Source organism: Perca fluviatilis, chromosome 7 (assembly GCF_010015445.1).
Source record: "Perca fluviatilis chromosome 7, GENO_Pfluv_1.0, whole genome shotgun sequence".
Classification (NCBI taxonomy): domain Eukaryota; kingdom Metazoa; phylum Chordata; class Actinopteri; order Perciformes; family Percidae; genus Perca; species Perca fluviatilis.
In genome coordinates, this window is record NC_053118.1 from 1,841,108 (window position 1) to 1,863,388 (window position 22,281).

At 41.6% G+C, this 22,281-nt stretch overlaps 1 protein-coding gene across 1 annotated transcript in view; it reads right to left on the reverse strand.

Moving 5' to 3' along the window:
• Nucleotides 1-20,059, reverse strand: part of zfpm2a (zinc finger protein, FOG family member 2a) — a 136,009-nt gene extending 115,950 nt beyond the window's left edge. The window contains exon 1 of the mRNA XM_039805936.1: nucleotides 19,800-20,059. Coding sequence (XP_039661870.1) covers nucleotides 19,800-19,839 — 40 coding nt within the window. The 5' untranslated portion in view covers nucleotides 19,840-20,059. The remainder of the gene's footprint in view (nucleotides 1-19,799) is intronic.
• Between the last annotated feature and the right edge of the window lie 2,222 nt (nucleotides 20,060-22,281).

Sequence of the window (22,281 nt, forward strand, 5' to 3'; positions counted from 1 at the left end):
AGCTCTTTTCAAATCTACCGGTGGAGTATTAGAACAATACAAGTGGCTGTGCTCCATATAGTGTGACAACAATAATACAAAATCCTCAGGGAGCGAACCGCATGTAAAACACTCCAGATCAACACACAGTACACCGGCACAAAGTGTCCTCTAATGCAGCAAAATTAGCTTTGATCCTGACGAGGGGCACGGCAAAGTAGCAATCAGTTCAGTGAAATGTCATCAATTGGCGGACCTAAATGCGGTTTTGAGGCCCGTCTGGTTCTGTATCTGTTCAAAGCAATGTGTTTTACAGCCCGCACTGTTTCGAAAAAGCTGCAACTGGGGAACAGCCACGACTAAACAAGCAACATTATGTCCTTGTGATTATTCTGAACAAAAATGTGGACACAAATATGACACTCTAATCCAGATGATTTATGAAGAATGCTACGACAGCTGAATTGTCTTTTATTCTGTCGGTCTGTGCTGCACATGTTTGGAGGAAGCACTGGTCCGGCCAATTATCGGTGGCAGGACAGAGAAACCTGTCACTCGGCTATGCATGACAAATGAAGAGGGACAGCACAGCAAAAAAAACGCAACAAATGAATCTGAAAAATGCACACATGCATGCAATCGCGACACAAAAAAAGAGCCAACTGCATTAGGTTGTAGTTTTGACAAACAAACTTTGAAAGGAGAATTTATTGGTAGTTGCTAATGAAGGGACGGGTCTTAGGAGCAGTTGGCTAATTATTTATCCTGCTGGCTTTATGGCTCTCATTAATTTCCCCCCTCTCTCTCTTTACCTTCCATTGAAAGTCTGAAGTCAACCTGCATCTGGTGCTGATAACGCTGGGGTCTCAGCAGCCTCCCAGCCTCCCCTCGAACCCACCCACACGCCACCCCACTAGAGAAAAGGAGCAGCTTTCATACACACCCACTGGATAATGCCACTGGAAATAGCACTCTGTGCTTCAATTCCACACGGATGCGCTCGCCGAACTAGGAAAACATACAGTAGAGTATATTGGGAAGAGGATATGCTGCATGTTTTAATTCAGTGGGCTCTATGGCAGGACTGTTGGATGTTACAAGGCAAAGAGGTGTTGCAGAGAAGCAGCTCGGTGGAGTAGGAGCACAGGAGCAGAAGCATTAGATGGAAACGCTGAAATATGTATTGAATCTTGTACTTTCTGAGTATCAACTGGTCAAATTCTTAGATTTGTGTAGTTGTTTAAATGGTAATTTCTGCTAACTTTAGACCAGTGGTCTTCAGTGTTTTTTTTTGGCTACAGACCCCTTACCTGAAAGAGAGACAAGCAGGGACCCCCTACTACATATATTGTATAAAACTGAGTTGCATAATAAACTGGGCCTAACATGTAGGGCGGCCTAAAGCATATACACAAACCTTTTTACGTTGCCCTACAATACTAAGCTATTAAAATATATATATATATATTTTACACATTGATGTTTTAATGTCAAACAAACATGTGGAAGGCACATCTGTATATGTGGATGGCTACAGCGGCTACCATACCTACAGGCCGGTAAGCGTTCAATTTTGTTGATGCTGTTTTTTACGAATAGGCTAATTTATCTTTTCTTTTCCTATGTTGTGTTCATGTAAAAGTACATTTTCAGACATATTTTAATTTTTGGGGAAAAACAACATTCAAAAAGGTATTAAACAATAATTTGGCGTAAATAAAGGAAGGATCGTTTGGGTTTGTTGAATTGGGCTGCCTGTATTTGTCTGGCACTGTTAGCCCCTTTTCTTTTTCTCAAACGCTCTATCTGATCGTCTCCCTCTCTTCTACCCTCTGTCACTTTTTTGTGGTTTGGGGGGGGGGATATCGGCCCACGTTTGGTGCTTTGGTGAGATCGCACCCCAGCAGGTCTGAGCTGAAACTTTTCGTGCACCCTCCACCCTCTCTGTCCAACTTCCTCCATCGCTGCCCACCTCCTCCTCCACCCGTAGCTGTCAATCAAGTTCACCCCGCGACACAACAATGGACGCCAAGCCCCTCACTTGCGAAGACCTCATCGTCAACCCACAGACGAACCAGACGCCCAATTTCAGCCATTTCTTCCAAAGAGTGAACTGATAGGCTCCACACTGGTCACACGTTCAAATGCAACAGAGAGACACAGTGGGAGAAAATTTGCTAAAAAAGCAAATACTGTCGACTTCTGCTGACTTCAAACAGCAGTCAGATGGCAGAGACTACCTAGGCAGTAAAGAAGCTGCATTACACACAGCACAAGAGAAAGGGCCTAAAAAACTCTTGGTGATTCCTTTCATGTTTGTCTTTACAGGGAACCCAGAGCATTCATTGCTCTTCTTCTATGCAAAGGCAAGTAAACATGGCACTCTCTGCAGGCTCATGGAATTGAACAGTTCTGAGCAGAACGGCCAGACCTTTCTTTCTTTCTTGTGTTTTAGAATTAGATGTGTTAGCTCTACCGCAGCTTTGGCATATTCTTCTTTTTTTTTTTTTTTTTAAATGCTTCAAAGATGAATTAGCATTTTATTCATGATACATATTTTTCTGCTAAATCTGTCACCATTCATGTGCCATTCCGGTACACTCTGAATTCTTCAAACTGAACTTTTTGCTCAAACAGTTTAACACACACACGGAAGGTCAGTGAATCAGCGCGCGCACACACACACAGGCACACACACAGACACACACACGCGTGCGCACATGCAAACACAAACACACAAACTTAATGGGAAGAGAAACTTAACCCTGTTAAGGTCTGTTTCAGTCTCCACATTGCCCCGGTGACGCTCTCTTGCAGTCTTATTGGACTATCAGTGCTCGGGAGTCATGGGCCTGGCCCGTCAAGATAAAACAAACCCTGATGAAATGAACCATGTGGGAGCAGAGAGGGCTGCTCTCTGCTGATGGAAGAAGCCCCGTCACTCTGAGAGGTGAGACTGTAACAGTGGCGTATTGCCCTGAGTGACCTGGCTCACTGCTTGATCTCCAGCGCGCTCTCTGCAGAGACGACAGAGGATTTACCGATACACTACACTGGAGGTGTTTGGCGGCCAAAACAAATCATTTAATAAAACAATAATTAGGATTTTGATCAGTTTCAAAATCAATTGTATAGATAGGTATACATCTCATTTCTATGCACATTTCACGTATATATTTTAGTATTTAAATGAATGAATAAGATATGTTAAAAAATCATTGCATGTGTTGCAGACCCCACACAAACCTTATTTGATTACTAACTTCAGTATTTCCATTCTCTGCTACACTGAAAAAGGTAAACTGTTTGACCAACTTAAACAAATTACTTCAATTGGTAACACGCAAATTAATGAAGTTTTTCCAAATCAAATTAACATGCTGATTAACACAAATGTTTAAAGTCAGATGTATTTAATAATCTGAGTGCTTTCAAATCAAGCGTTCTATTAATGCAACAACAGTTTTTCAACAGATTTTAAGGACTTTATTGACAGGACAGCTGAAGACATGAAAAGGGAGAGAGAGGGGATAACATGCAGCAAAGGGCCGCAGGTCGAAGTCAAACCTGGGCCCACTGCGTTGAGGAGTAAACCTCTTTATATGGGCGCCCGCTCTCCCAGGTGAGCAATCCGGGCACCCATGCAACTACAATTTAAGGAAAGTTAACTTAAAGTTGTATTTTGCCCAGTTACTTAACACCTCGCCTCCACTACATTACATTAATGTGACACCGAGTTACCAGTTACTTCGCAAATAAAGATTTCACACACAAAACATTGTTACCTTACACTGCATGTGCTGCACTATGCCAATGTGTTTATCCAGGATATTAAAATACAATGGTCATATTGTTTTATGTAGGCTGATATAAGGTCATTGGTGTAATATGTACTACACTTACTTAACTGTATTTGGTTGGTAATACTTTTTTTCTCTTAATTTAATTTTAAGTTTACTTAAATTCTATGTTGGTGCAGTGCTTCTTTTAAACCTAATTTCTCGAGACACTTACTATGAGTGATGGGGTCCAACATAAACACTGCCAACGTTAAATCACTTTTGGTGATGTGATTGTACTCAGCACAAAAGAAACAACTCCCTGCATCTTTCCTGTCTGCATCGGCAGTTACATTTTAAATATTCAGACAGAGTCTGACAAAGTTGGAGAGTGACAAAAATAAGGAACGTTCTCAATATTCCACGGCATTTGACTGAGCCGATGACACAAATCGTTATTTACCACTTTCAGATCAGAGACATGCACTGTATCGCTATCATTGAGCTGGTCAATATACATCACTTCCACCCAAAGGATTACACCTCTTATCTGAAATGATATTCAATAAAGTATGACCGCAGAAATACAGGGTGGAGTGTTCTTGCTTGGATCTGGCTTATGCTGTGAAGAAGAAGAAGAAAAAAAAACACTTTATTGGAATTAAGATCCAAGTCAAGATTACCTGAGGAAACAGCAGTTAGATTTCTGTACCAGTGCCACGTCCTACACTTTATTCTCCGCTGCTTGGGGACTAGACCACAGTGTAACTGCTCCCCACAAGCCATGGGGGTGTAATAGGATGCCTTTATGAAATATATACAGACTCCACAGCACCTTCCACAGATCATAGCATGGGCTAGGGTGTTTGGTGAGCAGGACTTTTTCCTGCGCGTGTGTGTGTGTGTGTGTGTGTGTGTGTGTGTGTGTGTGTGTGTGTGTGTGTGTGTGTGTGTGTGTGTGTGTGTGTGTGTGTGTGTGCGTGTGTGTGCGTGTTTAAAATTCCCTGCAATCCAAAAAGTCAGTGAGGCAACAGCAACACTTTCACCAGGTCCCTCTCTGATGCTTCACGACCGTGATATCTAGGCCTGGGTTAAAATAATAATCGATTCTCCAATTAAAATCGTGAATGAAATCGATCTTTTAATACATGCCTTGTCACCATGGATGTGGTGAATCAACCCCCGTTTTGGGAGTTCATTCTTAATGTAAACATTAACCTAGTGCATTTTGAAAAAAAAAATAGTTGAGGATTGCTTCTTTCTTGTACAATTTACAGCACACGTTCGCTGAGAATCTCTTTTATGTCCAACCAAAATTGGTATTGTTACTGAAAATTCCATAACCTAATTGATATTGAATCGAATAGGAAATGCAATCGAATCGGGACCTTGTGAATCGGAATCGATTCGGGAAACCATCGGCTATACCCAGCCCTAGTAATATCATCAAGGTGCATGAGATGATAGCACTCAGTCATTTGTGCTGCCTAATTAGCTGCTGCACACACACACACACACACACACACACACACTGCTGTGCCATCCATTCAGAGCTTCTAGCAAAGCGACCGTCATTAGATACACCGGGATGAAGTTAACTCCACTGCTGCCAGTTTGTGAGACTACTGAATGTGGTCTTGAACAGTAGCAAGGAGGTTTCTTCTTAAACACAGTCATCTTTTTCATGGTTAAAACTGGACAGCTGTCATCAGATTTTCCCTATATGTGTATGAATATGGTTTGTGGAACTAAATACTGAAATAACTCCCGTCGTTTTGAATTCTCTTTTCAATTTCTGTTTTATTTTCCCCTGACATCAAATCACACACACACACACACACCCAGCCACCCACCCACACACACACACACACACACACACACACACACACACACACACACACACACACACACACACACAACCCCACACCCACCTACCCACGCACGCATGCATGCACGCATGCATTCACGCATGCACACACACACACACACAACCCCACACCCACCCGCCCGGTCCAGCCCTGCACTGTATAGCTTTTCTTTTCTTGTCGGGAATTTGATAAAGCCTTTAGTGAGTGTGGTTAGAGCACTTGGGCTGAGGATCTGATGAGAAGTGTGGGGTCTGTCACACACAAACACACACACTATAAGTACATTCTAATTAGCTGATGTATGCAGGACCTCATCCACGTTGGAGGGGTATCAAAAAGCAATCAACGCCCCATCCCTGATGAGCTCAGAGAGACACAGAGATCCACATTGTCTATGGAAAGATGATGCGCGGCTGGGCCTCCATTGGGCTTTCCAAACCACCATAATGCCATGCAATCACAAGACATTATGCACAGATCAGAACCCCAAAGCCACAGGATAGAGAGAAAAAAAAAGTAAATGGAATATTGAGTTCATAATTCAAAAGCCTGATTATGATGGTCGCTCTTGTGAAAAGCTGCTGTGGAGAGCCAGAAGTGGGAGAATTGGCCCGCGAGGGCCACAAAATATGCTTATACATGCAGAGGAGAAACGTGTTTAAAAAACTGTCATGATCAAGAGCAATACAGCTCACATAGCAGGGAAATCAGCAGAGTTAAGATGACAACTCGTTGCCATGGAAAACTGAAAGAATGAAGTCAGCAGTGACTGTATGAGGAGAATTTATGAAAGTGATTCTTCCCAGTGGAGGGGAAATCAAATAGAAATACAATATCAACCCCCGCAGAAGTCTACGTTATCAGCATGAAATGGTGGGGAAAAAATATCCTAAACATACGATCTAGGATTTTGTCACCCATTCATAATCTAATTTGACCCGAGGCCACGCAGCCGATTCGTTTCGGTAAAGACCATAGGTGTTTTAGCTGCAGGCTCCAAAGGAGAGAGGCATGTGTGTCGCACAAAGACCATCGGTTAGCGACGTACCGAAAGGGACTCTGTATCACCATCTTATCTTCAAAGGACTGGGCAGGGGCTCAGGGGAGCTGTGCCACCGTCTCGCCTCCACACAGACAGACACACATACACAGAGGGGGGATTTGGACCTGCAAGCAGGAACCAGAGATCTCTCGGCCGGCACCCAGGCCTGGACCCTCCTCCAACTCGCCCGCGGAGAACAGGCAGGGTTCCTGCACACGCGGCACAACATCAGTGAGCTGATCCCCCCCCCAACCCGTATCCACCCACCACCACCCTCACAACCACCACCACCTCACCCTCCTCTCTCTCTCTCTCTCTCTCTCTCTCTCTCTCTCTCTCTCTTTCTGTCTCTCCTTCCCTCCTCCCCTGCAAACCCCCTCCGCCGAGTGCCTGCCCATTTGCTTCCTGGCCCTCGGCTTGACGAGGGGATGGGATCTGAACTCAACTTAGACACAGAGTTTCCACATTTCACAGATGGCTGGGAGAGGCTTTGCATGGAGGTGAGGAAACAGAGAGAGAAAAGAGAGGGGGAGAAAGAGAGAGAAAGAGAGAGAGGGAGCCTCATCACCGCCGCCGAAGCGGGGCCGATTTCACACCGCGGCAGTGTGCGCTAAAGCAGGCCGCCGTTAATCCACTCACTGAGGGGAAGGCCTGGAGCTATTCCGCCGCTCGACCGCCATCTCCCTCCACAAAGCCATAAATGGTGCATTATACAACTGGGCTTCAGAGACACTGCTGATATGCTGATAGGTGGCGGACAAAGACCAAAGCAACCACAGGAGCAGAGCCACATGCAGGACTGAGGGCCTTAGCACAGGAGCAGAACAGCACACATGTACTCAGGCATGAGTTCTCAGACGCTGTACTTGCTGATGTGTGGACTGTTACAGTGCTATATCTGCACTTGTGATCAGGAGAGGTTCAACCTCTGGATTCGGCCCCGAGACAGAGATGGACATGCACTAACACTCCTACTTTTTTTTAACACTTCTTTTTTTTTGCTCTCCAACAAAATAGTTTTTCTCTTTCTTTCTCTCCACTGTGAATTCATATCGGTGACGTTACCAAACGTCTCGAAGATGAGTCTTTGAACTCATGAAAGGCAATCATTGTGAATGAAAAGAAGACAGGAAATATATAAACATGGGGGAATTTAAATAAATTGCCACAAAGAAAATCACGGCGAGGGCACTGAATTATGTAACGATAAGGCAGCCACCAGCCTAAGCCACAAAATGAGATGTTTTACAAGAAACGAACAGTGGTCTAGATTAGGGAGCCATCCTGTTTAGACATGAAGCCAATTGGGTTGATATCACATGTGGAGGAAATTTGAAAGATAAGTGGGAACTATGAGAATTGTTATAATCCAACTGTAACAAAAAGCTGAAGTATATTGGCTTTTCCCCCCAGAAGCACTGGGGCGATAAACATCTCTGATGAAAGAAGTTCATTACTTGTGCGCCGTGTAATGTAACATGCTGTATTATGAGTCTATGCCAACCTACAGTCAGGCAGTCTCTAAATGAAGCCTCCGGCACTTAATGGACATCATTAGGTGAAAACATATAAGAGATAATTATGGTAATTACAAATCCCTTTTATTCGCCCTGAGTCTTTGACAAGAAGGTTGTCATATCAGCCACTTCAAACAAACAAAGAGTTGTTGTCTCTTCCCCTAAATGATGTCCGGTTCCATTTGGATGGGGATTGTCTTCGGATTATCCTTTTTTTTAATTGTTTGGTTGGTGGCTCTGAATGGAGGCTACATTTCTTTCAGGAAAAGAAAAAAAACTTGATTAGAACAAGTGATTCACAATACTTGAATTTGACTTGCATTTGCATAGGCACTTCATTACAAGTGAGACCTTGATCTTGAAAGCAGACCCATACAAAGCTAATGGACATGTCTGTTATGTGTATTAGAGATGGAAACTCAGAGAAACCAAGGCCTTGTATTTAATATCACAGACATCACTACAGGGCACCCGAGGCCCGTCTTATTACATTTCAGCTCCGTAACAATAGCTAAAAGGAACAAAATGACAAACGCTGGCAATATTACGGCTTTTTCAGACCAAAAAAATATCTCTCAAGAGTTTGTTTTGGTTAAAACCTAATTCAAGTGTTACTGTTATTTTTGCAGCACAGGGTCAAACCCGGAGCAGGTCTTGTCGCTTCATCTTAGCGATACACGATCTGAGCAGCGAGAAGACATGAAATGTTGTATGGAACATCTTTACGGAGAGACTGAGAGGCAGTCGTGAAAGACTTGGGTGTTTATTTACAATATGCATCCAATCATCCTTTGTCACAGTTCCATGTTGGTCTTTCTTTCCGAAACCGCAGAGAGACACTCGCCGACGAGATTCCATTTTTGGCCTCTTTGCTACACAAACTCATAATATGGTGCCGTCTTATCAGATCCTGCTTACAATAACAGATTCACGTCGAGTCAAAGCTGTTGTTTAACTTATTGGATCCCATGGGAAAATTCAGTTCAAACAAGTCAGGAGACATCTGCCAGTCCACAGCAGCTGATGATGTCAACGGGTCCCTGCTTGTACCAGATTCCTGCACCACTTTCAATCATTCCTCGTGAGATTACTGCAATAGGATATTACTGAACAAACTATGACCATGTGTCCTGCTGCCACAAAGCTTAGCAACACATTACAGTTTGTCAAAGCAAGCTATTGCGAGGGAGAGATAGATACAGAGAGGAGGAGAAGAGCCATTGACCTTCATATTTGCCTAGCTTCCCCTCAACCCCCAATCTTAAGAGTGAAATCATCTGATCCCAAACTAACTGTCAACTGGCTTGTGATGGTGGCAAAGCCAGCAGACATCAATCAATCAGATTTTCTCCTCGTCTATCAGAGGAGGCTTTTTTTCCCTGTTTTGCCCGGGCTTATCATCTGACCCAGTTGTTATCCTGTTTCTGAAGCTTAAAAAAAATAAATAATAAAAAATACTTGATTATGGACAAATGTATGTCTCGGAGATTCACAGGCACATTCTAGACTCAACCAGAAGGGGAGAAAATGTTATCAGTATTTCACCACAGAAATGAATGCAGGATGTAATGATTGTAGTTTTTCAAAAAAAAAACGAGGCTCTTAATTTTACCCTCGTGGTGGAAATAAGGAGTTTGAGCCAGTTATCTTTGGTTTTCAGGAATGCATGACTGCGTGAAGCTGAGATAAAAATCCAATCTGATATCATAAGACAAAAAGGCATTTTAGTTGGCTACAGCACTTGCTCAATGTCAACAGTTTTTAGTAATTACCAGATAAGCATTCTCTGAAATACACAGAGAAAGAAAATTGGCTGATTCTGAAATAATAGCGGCTGCATTTCTCTCTGGATGTTTACTCTGTCACTTCACAAAGCCCAGCTTTGAAATAATAAGAAGCAGGAGACGTGTACTTTGCAACACGTCACTCCTTTCGTCACTGTCCAATACCGCACACACACTCTGTCTAATCTGATTTGCATAATTTACAGCAAATATAATCGATCATCATTAAAGTGTTGGGAGTAATGGCTCCGTTATGGCTATTTCTGTACTGTGGCAGTGCTCAGTGCTAATCACACACAGGCAGATATGGCCTCTGATCACATGATGTGTAAGCTGTGCTGTCAACAGCTTTGCCAGCTTTGCAATGGTGCAAATCAAAACACAGCCTCTTTATAGTATTAACATATTTTCAAGTTTGTTTTATATTTTCAGCATATTTGACATAAATTGTTTATCTATTTACAAAGCTTTGTCATTAGTGATTTTCCAGCGAGGCCTTAAGATGCTGTGCGTTTTGTGCCGTTCTTCTGGCAGCAAAATGCTGATGTACAAATTGAACTGAAAAGCTTGTTACTTAATCCTCTGTTGCCACCTATCCCTTAACTATACAGCCTGCTGCATTTCATCCCAATGCAAAGTTCTGCATCGCCCTGCCCCCCACAAATACATCCTCAGTAATTCCTGCCAAGCCAGAGATTTACACTGAGCAGCTATTAGGGCATCACTGCCAGCTACTATCCTGCTCTGGAAACGCTGCTCACCATAATTATCCCCTTTCATTATCATCAATTAAGAAAAAAAAAAAAAAAAAACATTTCATGTATTTTTTAATTGCTGAAACAATTTATGTGGTTGAAGTTAAACTCAAGGCTCGGGCAATAATTCCACTTCCACAACATACTGTGACAATGCCTGCTGCAAAACGTGAGTCATATTTACAAGGAGTCCCTTTCCTTTCTCTCGTCCAAGATTCAGTCAAAATCCTAATATCACTTTTGACATATTCCATGAAAATGTTTTGATTAGCTGTAGCTAATTAAATTGAAGTAAACAAAACAAATTTGAATATTGACATAAAAGTGCTTTACATCCCTGTGAAGGAAGACTGACAAACATAATGTCTTGAATAAGGCAGAGGCACGTTCCTGTTGCAGGCGCAGAGCAGTTTCTCTTCTGGGCTATGGAGATGTCAAAGCATCACACAAATGTGATGAACCCAATATCTATATCCATGATACATCAAAACCTCGGCATGGCACAAAAATAACCGCAATACCTCAGGAGCAACCTCAGAAATCCCCTTAATTGAGCAATATCTTCATTCCTGATCCATGTGCATCACCGAGGTGAAAAGGGACTGTGCAAGTTAAATGAAAGAAGAATTCATGATGTGTGGCGGCCTCTCTTACTCACCCTGGCTATTTCCCCTCTTGGCAGGGGCCAAATAGAGAATGTTAAATGAGGCAATTGTGTCCCGGAGGCAAAAAGAGGAAGAAAAAAAAAAAATAGCAGGCAGTGCCCCTGCTCTCTGCTCCAACCCCGAGGAGCATTCTGCAGCATGATGAGGTACATCCAGGCCTGCCGCCACCCAAATACTGTAGCTCACACCAGACCTGGAACTTAGCATGAGAAGAGGCTACTCCACGCTACAGCTACATACTATACTCATTACTCAAATTCCTAATTGGGGTTGGGCATCGTTTTGATATTAACAATTCTGATTCCGATTCTGATTCTTCCTTTCCATTCCGGTTCTTATCCACGCTCGATTCCGATTCTTTAAAATCTTGTAAAATAAAGCCACACAACACAACAAGTGTGTGGAAGTACACTGGCCGCTACCGAAAACAAAACTGATGATCGTAACCACATTTTCCAAACGATTCCAATTTTTTTTTTTAAATGATTGCATTGGAATCGTAACTATTGAAACCATTCCAACTTGGAACAGGTTCTCGATGCCCAATCCTATTCCTAATCAAGCTGCTGTTTCATCGTACAATGCACAAAACAGTGTGCATGTTAAGAAGAATGTGCAATAATGCCTGTGTGGAAAAATATTGACCCAAAATAAGAATTTAAGATAAGCTAATTCTTAATATGTTCAGACAAATGATGCTTATGATTATATTGGCAGTCATGGAAAGTAACTAATTACATTTACTCAAGTACTGTAATTAAGTATAAGTTCCAGGTACTTTGCCTGTGTATCTTAAAGGAATGCTACTATTATTCTTTTAATTTACTAAATTTCAGAGAGAAATATTTAACTTTTTTCTACTCTTAATTTTTTTGACAGCTATAGATGCTAGTTAGTTTGCAGATTATGATTTCACAAACAAACGTGATCATGTTAAAGAAAGAAAGAATGAATGAATGAATGAATTAATTAATTAATAAATGCCTTTATTGTCACTGCATGTTCCCATACAATGACATCTGTCTGTCTCTTGCCGCACAAACACACACTCTCATGCTCGCAAGAAAACGTGTTAAAAACTACAGAAGCAAATATTGGCACCACCGTGACCAACTACAACACGAAGACGCTCAAAGATGATCGATTATCAAAATAGTTGGCAATCCATTTCCTGTAGAAACTGATCGTTCCATCGTTCCAGATCAACAAAACTTTGCTTAGTCCCAATATCATGAGCACCATAGACAGTGAGTGCCAGGATGTACTGTAGGCTGAGGCCTGTAGAAATACCAGGATGTAGAGTGTGATGTGTTAACATTCTGCAGGAAACTGATCTCCCCTGCAGTCCCACACTGTCAGCTATACAGACATACTCCACGGTGACACCTCTGATAATCAAAGCTTTGTCTGGGTCTTAAAAGGACGTACTTGAACAACAGCGAGACCGGAGGCCCTCTTTGCTGTAATGGCCTTTGGACATCAATATTTAAATCTTACATCTCTGTTGTGATTAGAATGCTGCCTTTCTCTGTGTTTTTTTTCTTTCTTCTTCTTCTTTTTCAACCCCTCTCTCTCCTGAAACAACAAGGTGGGGGTGAAAAAAGGCTTAAATCGATGATCTTTGAGTCTAAACTAGATTCCTGAGCAGTTTGCCACTCTCAGCAGCAAGATAAGATAAACTCTCTTTGACCTGAGAGATGAAGTTGCCATGACGATCAGGGAGTCCACTTTCTCTATTGATATTTTGCTGATGTAACAACAAATGGAACTAGATCCTGCTCTTGATAATGGTGATTAATTAATACCAATATTGATCCCTACAAGCAAGAGACAAGGCTATTAACTCAAAGCAGGCTGAAAGTCAATTGTTACCTGGGGGCTCAATGGGCATCATTGATATCAAATCTAAATAAACAGAGAGGAATACGGTCAGGGACCCAAACGTACAATCTAGAAGAAAAGCCGCTTTTGTTTCTGTATTTATTGTTTGTTTAATGTATTGTTTAATAGGATTATGTATGCACCATAAGGGTTACCAAATTCCTTATAAGTGTTACCTACTTGGCAATAAATCCTTTTCTGATTCTGATTGTGATTAGCAGGGCGAGGGTGCGGGTCTATTGATGTAGATCATTGTCATGTTGTTTGGGAACAAATACTAGGGTACGAGGTTCCTAACCCTCGTGTTATTCTCGGGTCAAATTGGACCCATTTTCAAAGTTTTTTACATCAAAAATATGGGTTTCTTTCAACCAAATTCCCCAAAATAACATGGATGTATGGATGTACTTTTTCGCAGGTAAAATTAAAGACTACTCCATTGAATTTTGGGAGTTGTATTCAATTTTATAGCATTTGACACATTGTTTCATTCAACAGTATAATGACTAAACTTTGACATAACCCAGTCTGTGATCCACTCAACATCCTCTGATCTTAACTATTAGTGAAAAGATTTCATAATTTCTGCTTTTTTTCAAACTCAAAGAATAGGTATAATGTCATATAAATTAGCTTTATTGACCATGAATTGAAAAAAAAAGTGTTGAGCTAAAAGTTGTTTGGTGCTTTATCTGTGTAAATTCTCTGCAGAAAATATTATTGCTACTGATAGATATTTGATCAAAATACTGCTAGTAGCTAGCTATCACTCGAAACACAAAACCAACGAAGAACCAATGGCTAATAATTGTGGAAGAAATCATTTTGATGGAAAGATTGACAAACACACACACACACACACACACACACACACACACACTAAGGCTACAAAAAGCACAGCTGGACAGAAAATGGGTAAAATGGACTCTATACAGGACTCACAAAGACTGCACTCGAATATTTAATAGAAACATTACACTCCAATGTTTGTCAGTGTAAGCAGCTAAAGACACACCTTTTTTCTAGTTTTAGTTATCCACATTGTTGACTGTACTACTATGTATTTGATGTCTTTGTGATTTATTGTAGTTTACCATGATTTATTGTGATTTTAATTGATTATCATTTGGCTTTAATATATTTATTTATTTGGCCTGTGAAGCACTTTGTGACTCTGTCAGTGATGAGTGCTATGTAAACAAACTTTGCTTACTTACTGTACCAAAATTAACATTTTCTTCACATTTGTGACAGTTCCAGTGTCTGAATTAAAAAAATACACAATCGTGACCGTTTGGACTGGCGGCCATTGGAATAATAGCAGTGGAATTCAGGAAAGAGGAAGATAAAGAGGAAGCTGCATGAGGAAGTGACCTCCACCTTTGCAGCAACCCTGCCCACATTTCACACTGCTGTCCAGGCACTGCAGGCTCCAGCGACAGAGAGGGCAGGATTAGGCACCGGCAGTCCATCGCCTGCCAACCCCAGCTCATCCAACACATCACACACACACACACACACACACACACACACACACACACACACACACACACACACACACACACACACACACACACACACACACACACACACACACACAGCACTGTTTTCAACAAAGGAAACAGCAGCTGCTATACATTCCTCTCCCTATAGCTGTAGAGCCTGTGACATAAGCAGTCGTAGCAGCGTTGTAAATACTTTCTCTGTACAAGAAACATCGTACTTTAGGCACAATGGAAGAAAAACAAGAAACATTACAAGACGATGACATTCATCTGCATTGTTGTTTTGTGTCAAAAGTGAGGAGGCAATTGGGGATCCTTCAGCTAAGACGAGGCAACGGCACAAGCTGTTATTGGCAGGGAACAGATGTTTGAGGGAAAGTTGGCATTCAACAGCCATTCTTCTTCTGACAGAAATCAACAAGAGAAACACAAGAGACAAGTCGTGATTGTCACCCAATGAAAGAGAAACCCTTAAATATACAGGGAGACTGGCATGCAAACATTTTTTAGATTTTACACCCCCAAAACATCTGACTGCTGGAGTTGCCAGCGTTTGTGGGCCAAGGGTGAAACGCGGCGTGTACGACTTGCACAAAAAAAAAGAAAGAAATATGGCTGAGGAGTCTGTTCCCTGAGAGAGAGAGAAAATACATCAAGCTAACAGCTCCGATCCCTCCGCTAAAACACATACTGTACTGTACATGCACCAACGTATACACAAGCAAACACACACAAATTCAGATACAGGATGTTGGCAGTCAATTCAGTAAACACTCCCCTTATCCCTTACTACTGTAATCTGCCTCTGATAAATGCCCCTCAAAGATAGAAATGTCACCTGATATGGTAAACAGTATGCTGACGTTACATAAAGTGGCCTTATGCTAAGGAGTTGGAGAGATTAACTCTAGAGCCGAGATGGAAATAAATGGTCTCTACGATAAAAAAAACAACCTTGTTTGGCTGTGCTTCACTTCCAAACGGACTAGTGAAACAACTGACTGGAGACCGAATTAAATTAATCCAAGGGTTGTACGTACATTATATAAGATTTAAGATAACTTGGTGGTCAGTATAAAACAATTACAAATGAACAACCCCGAAACAGTTGGCATCATATTCCTTAAAGGCTTTAATATGAAATATATTAGTAAAACAATGCATCTAAGAAAATGTGATAGTGAAAGTAATATTTACCAAAGCATCACTACTCCCAGTGTTCCAACTTTATCCACAAGGTATTATGGGTGAAAATAAAACAAAATACCAAAAAGGCATTACTGTACACTGCAGCTTTACAGATGTGAGATCACTATCACATGAGCAGATTAGGCATTTGGACAGTATGACATAGTGGTAAGCTCCGGGGACTTGTGCACTCGCCGCTCGGCTGCTGTACCAACTAACAGTAAAAGAGCAGTATAATCACTACAGCTCGGTGCCGGATTCTGGTTGGACAATGTCGAGTATGAGGAAGCAACATGAATTCTCAGACGGTCCATATGGTGAAGACAACAGTAAAGGGGAGAACACTAAGTCAGTTTAATAAGCACATTTGACATTCGATGTCCGCCCATGGCCTCAGAGGGCCGCTTCAATATGTTCCCATAAACACTGGCGGAGGCACGCTCCCTACATCATCCAGATTCCCCTTTACGCCGTGAAACTTTGGGGGGCAATTTTACAGAAAAATTACTCTGAGGGGCCCTGGTTTCAATTCAGCCTGTTCATATCTTTCCTTCCTATTAAGCATCAAAATGTTCTCCTCTCAGTACGAATAGAGGTATGGACACCAGCAGCAGCAGCCGGGAGAGGCGGGGAGGGAGGGGAGGAAAGGAGGGAGTGAGAAGAGAGGATAGAGGGAGCTTGGTGGAATTCACACATCATATTACAGCAGCTAATCGCAATCCGCAGAGCATCAGCGATATTTTCATCATTCCTGTCAAATTCTACTGACCCGCCTTGGAACGGCTAACAATCTGGGCAATTTATTGGCATATTGGCACGGGGTGATAAGGCTAAAAACAACAGCAGCTAGCAGCTGGCCCTGGGAGATGAGCTGATAACATTGATATGTGCTCCCACACAAAACACCTCCACCGCTATCTCCTCTTTCTATCAAACTCTTATTACAATAAAAGTGTATGGGGCTTCTTTTTTTTCGTTTTCTTGGAAAAGCAACAAGGGGAGGGGGATACAGAAAGGGGGCCAGAAATATATATTTATATATAGAAAAAAAATAATCAGATGTAACGTTTCACAGAAAAAAAACAAGGGGGGAAAATACATAATTTATCACTGTATTATCGGGATATCCAGGCAGCCTAATCAAGGAGCACTGAGTGACTATTTTTTGCCTTATCATCCAAAGTGGTGGAAACGGAGAAGGAATTATCAGCCAGCTGCAGATTGCTGGGCTGGAATTTTAATGGTAATAATCGGGTTTCTGATGGTATATCTTCTCTGCTTATCTTTCCCATTATCTGGCCGTATCTCCCCAGTCATCGGAGCAAATTAATGGTGCTCTTTCAGCATCGCCTTTTTATCACCGCTCAGAGAGCACCCAAGGGGAAAGAATAAGCAAAATATTAAAATACTGCATAAATCACAATTTTAGATAACGGTCCAATGTATGCAGGAAGAGGGGGGGAGGGGGGCGGGACTGCGCCCAACAACCTTTTTGTCCTTTAGAATGACTGTCTGTGCTGACTTTCTGTGCAGTGCTCTCCTCTGCCTTTTTTCCCCCCAGAGTTCCCGGGGTAAGAGAGAGGATCTAGGCGCCTCGTGACCTTTTCTCTTTCTAACTAGAGCTCGATTATACAAATGCACACCAGCTCCACATTAACAAGATCTTACACATGACATACTAATTCACACTAGGCCAGGTCACGTAGACGAAAGCGTAACACAAAAACGTTAGATTTCCTTTTTGCTCAACAACAAAATTTGGATGCTACGATGGGATTGGTCCAAAGATGAGTGGGCCTATCACGTCACACGTTGTCGTGCTTCTTTGTTGATTAGAAGTGTTTGCCGGTTTGTGGTGGATGGCAGCACAGAACACAGATACAAACTTAAAGATAATTCAAACTAAAAGATCTTTCTCCAAAATAATTATTTTTTGATTCAGAGTTTATGACAACTATACTGAACCCAAACTGTTCTATAGAGCAATAACTATTAATTTATAAAAGCATTTTTAACAATACCCTTTTCCCCATGATCTCAAATATATATATAATGTTAAACTAATTGAACTTAAAATTTTGTTATTTCCAAAAAATATTAAAATAAAATGTACAGTAGGCTACATTAACACAAAATCCAGATTCCTGACAAGATTGCCTTCAAAACTTTTAAATAAAATGTACAAAAAGGTGAAACAATAATAATTATGTGTAAAATGAAAAATGACGACACACAAATCGCAGATTCTGTCTCACACAGATGAAATCAAAAAAGCTCTTGTATACCAAACGCACATGCCCTCATGAGTTCATGAGCATGTGAGATAACACACACACACACGAGAACACACACACCCACACATGGACACACACACACACACACACAAGAACATACACACCTACACATGGACACACACACACACACACACACACACACACACACACACACACACACATAGAAATGTTGCCTTCTGAATTCTCCATTATAACTTAAGCACGGATAAACCGTATCACGAGTACAAAACAAATCAGAGGAAATGGTTTGATATTTGATATTCTGACCCCAAAGTAATCACAGCAGCAGCAGCAGCAGCATTCAGTGGACAAACTGAACACACACACACACTGCACACACACACACACACTCAGCTGTGTGTCAGCTGGATTTCAGATGCAAACATGTGTTTATGTCCATGTGCTTGTGTGTGTGTGTGTGTGTGTGTGTGTGTGTGTGTGTGTGTGTGTGTGTGTGTGTGTGTGTGTGTGTGTCTGTTTAAGGATGATCTACAGGCTCTATAAAATTATGAAAAGTTGTTAAAAACCTTTCATAAAAAATACATTTATTATGCCTAAAATTCAACACTGTAAATATGACACGATGGTGGATTAATGTGGACCTGAGGTTATACTTTATTTTACTTCATGTATTCGTGCCTTTAAAAACAAATAATAGTCCTCTTAATTTCAGTTTAAATTTCCATCTAAATTTGAAAATCCAATATGTTGAAACTATGCTGCTGAGAGACAAGATGAACACTTCTCCCCTGAGAAATGGTAATGTTTACTTCAATTTAAAAATTAAAACATGCCATAACTTTAAAACATGCCACACTGTTTGCTCTTTTACTGGCATCCCAGAGAACACTGGTCGATATTTATCGGCTGTACTGTGAAGTAAAAAAAAAAATGTATGCACACACACTTGCAAGTGAGTGTGTAAGTGGAAAAGGAAAAACATGAAGAGTGTGTGAAGGAGATGGGAGTGTGTGTGTGAGGCACGTGCGTGTCTATGTGCTACAATTAAAAACATTTAGTAGCAAAGGATATTCTTTTTTGTATTAAAGCCACGGCGTGATAGAGATTGAGTGTACAGTTACGGGCCTATGATGCAGAATCAGTGGCGATGAAAGGCTACACAGTCAGAGTGATGCACTGTCTCACACACACACACACACACACACACACACACACACACACACACACACACACACACAATTTGGACTGAAAACTTGAATATAGTCACATGCACATCAAACTAACAGCAGGATAACTTGGCAACAGCGGGGAAAACTTTTCCAGCCAGCAGCATTGTGGGATTTGGATTGTAAATCATGTCTTAAAAATAAAAAATAAAAAATAAAAAACACGCACACAACCTAGGCTCTATCTGCGGAGGGAGAACTGGGGCGCGTGGACCGTGACAGGCAACACATGAGCGCTGCTGAATCAGCTTCCGTGTGGTCACTGTCATTACAATATCCTGCAAAAACTCCAACACACTCGGAGACGCCGTGTAGCGGCTAGACAAGATTAAAAAAAAACCAACCAAAAACTTACGTTTGATCTGCCTGGGGTTGCTCTGCTTCCTTCGGGACATGCCTGCTGTGCGGCTGGTCAGTGAATCCAGGTGTAGTACTGACAGATCGATAGGTTCTGGTTCATCCAAGCAGCCGGTTTTGGGGCTTTTGTCTGATGGAAATTTGAGAAAGAAAAAGAAGAAGGGGGGCACCGGTACTTTTTACGCACAAGTCTATCGTTTCGTCTGTCTTTCCTTTATCTTTCTCGTTTCTCTGGCTCTGGCTCTCGCTTTCTCTCTCTCTCTCCTTTTTTTTTTTTTTTTTTTTTTTTTTTTTTTTTTTTTTTTTTTTTGGGGGGGGGGTTTGGGCGGGGCGGGGGGGGGGGGGGGGGGGGCAGGGGGTCGGGGTGGTGTTTGAAAAAATACGCTCCTTGTTCTCCGAATGATAGGATTTGTTCCTCGGACGGAAATTCACAACTTCGATCCACAATTACTTTGACTTCCAGTGATTAATTAGCGCGTCGCCCTTAATTAGCGCCCGTGTTTTGGGATGGGGTAAATATGAAAAAAAAAGGAGACGGAGACAAACTGAGCTCCAGCCGGAGATCACGATTAGGCATCACACACACACACACACACACACACACACACACACACACACACACACACACACACACACACACACACACACACACACACACACACAATATAAACAAAAAAATCATCTGTGTCTTCTTCTCAGGTAAACTTTATTTTATACCCTTGATATGTTTTAAAGGATCTGCAAATTTCATAGAACTGTAACATTCTGATGTTATCTATCGGAGCAGAACCCTCCACTGTTGCACCAGGGTCATTTTAAAACAGCATGTGCTCCTAGTTATATTACTAAGTTTGAACCTATATTGGGTAAATTCACCAGAATTAGCTCAGTGTCCCATAATGCACTCTGGATTTCTGTGGATTGAGATGCCATGACCTCACATAACTTGATCTTTTGGCTGAAAGATTGGTTTCTTCTTTTTTTACACTAAATACATTATTTGAGAGTATAGGCCTTTATTAAAGCCTGATGCATTCTCTGCATTTAAGCCTTACACTTACACACATTGTCCACACTTTTACTGGAAAATATGCATATGAAAATATGCAGTGGGTTTCCAGTGAGAGACTCTACTTTTAATGCTTTGTTTATTTATCTATATTTGATAAACTGTCAATCAGAGCACATTTTTCTTGCCTACAATTAGTTTCTCTACGGAAGGGAAGAATATTCAGAATATTTAGAGAGAGAGAGAGAGAGAGAGAGAGTGAGAAAGAGAGAGAGAGAGAAAGGGGAGAGAGAGGGGAGAGAGCCTTTAAATCATTCCGATTTTGACTGCCATGTTCTGAATAGTTGCCCAAACTGGAAATCACTCTCTTCAATTAGCCAGTTGGACTGCCAAGGAAGACAAGCAAGTGGCCTGTGAAATTATCTTGTAACCCAATTCCACAACTTTGGAATGGAGTCTGAAACTACAGAATAATTTATGTGGCAGACGGGTCAGTGGCGGTTCACCTTGAGGAGAGCATCTGTCTCGCGAGCCTCCTTGGTTTGTCTCTCCCTGCGGTTCCCTCCTCCCCGTCCTCCGCTGGCTAAAGTTTTTTTCTTTTCTTTTTCTTCCTTCTTTTTTCACATTCAGCTTTGGTCACGATCCAAACACAGTGATGTCATGGGACAGTGGTAGGCATGAACTAAACATGAATCATTTCAATATCTCAGCTTTGTCACACTGACTGAACACACCCCGAGAGCTTCTGTCACAAATGAGAGAATGATGATCTATTCAAAACAAAGAAAAAATCATAGATATGAAAAGGAAAGAAAAACAAATAGTGAGGATAAATAAAAGGAAATGAAAGATTTTGGTGTGTTTTTCTGCCGTGCAAATTCAACCCATATTAAACTCCCCGAAAACCCACAAGTTCCACCTATTAGAAGGTAAAATAAAGCCATACGCACACTCCACACATATTCCCATGCTAAACATCCATAAAGAGCATTTACTGGCCATATTGAGAAACCTGCACCACCAAAATCAATAATGATTTGTGGTGAGAGCAACAACATAGTGTGAGAGGAGAGTCAAATTGCCAGCTGAAGATTAATTTAACGCCACTCCTAAATCCTGTGAGACTGGAGCGTGGTTCTTCTCTGCTGTTCCTCAGCCCCAGTGGCTTGTTTGAAGCCGCCGTTGATTGACAGGTACAAATCTGCGAGAGGAAGAGGAAGCGTTTTTTTTTCACTGCTCAGACCAGATGGTTGTGATAATTAACATGATACTGTTTCCATCGCAGGGGAAATCACTGACACAAGGTTGGCCGTATTAATAGGTTAAGGTATACTGTATGCTGTGGAGATGCTGCGCAGTGCACTCACATAATCTGATTACAGGGGGAAAGGTTGATTTAATGCGCTAAACCATTTGATTAGAACTGCCAAGTCACATTTGGGGAATGCCACTCAGTGTTGGGGCAGTGGAG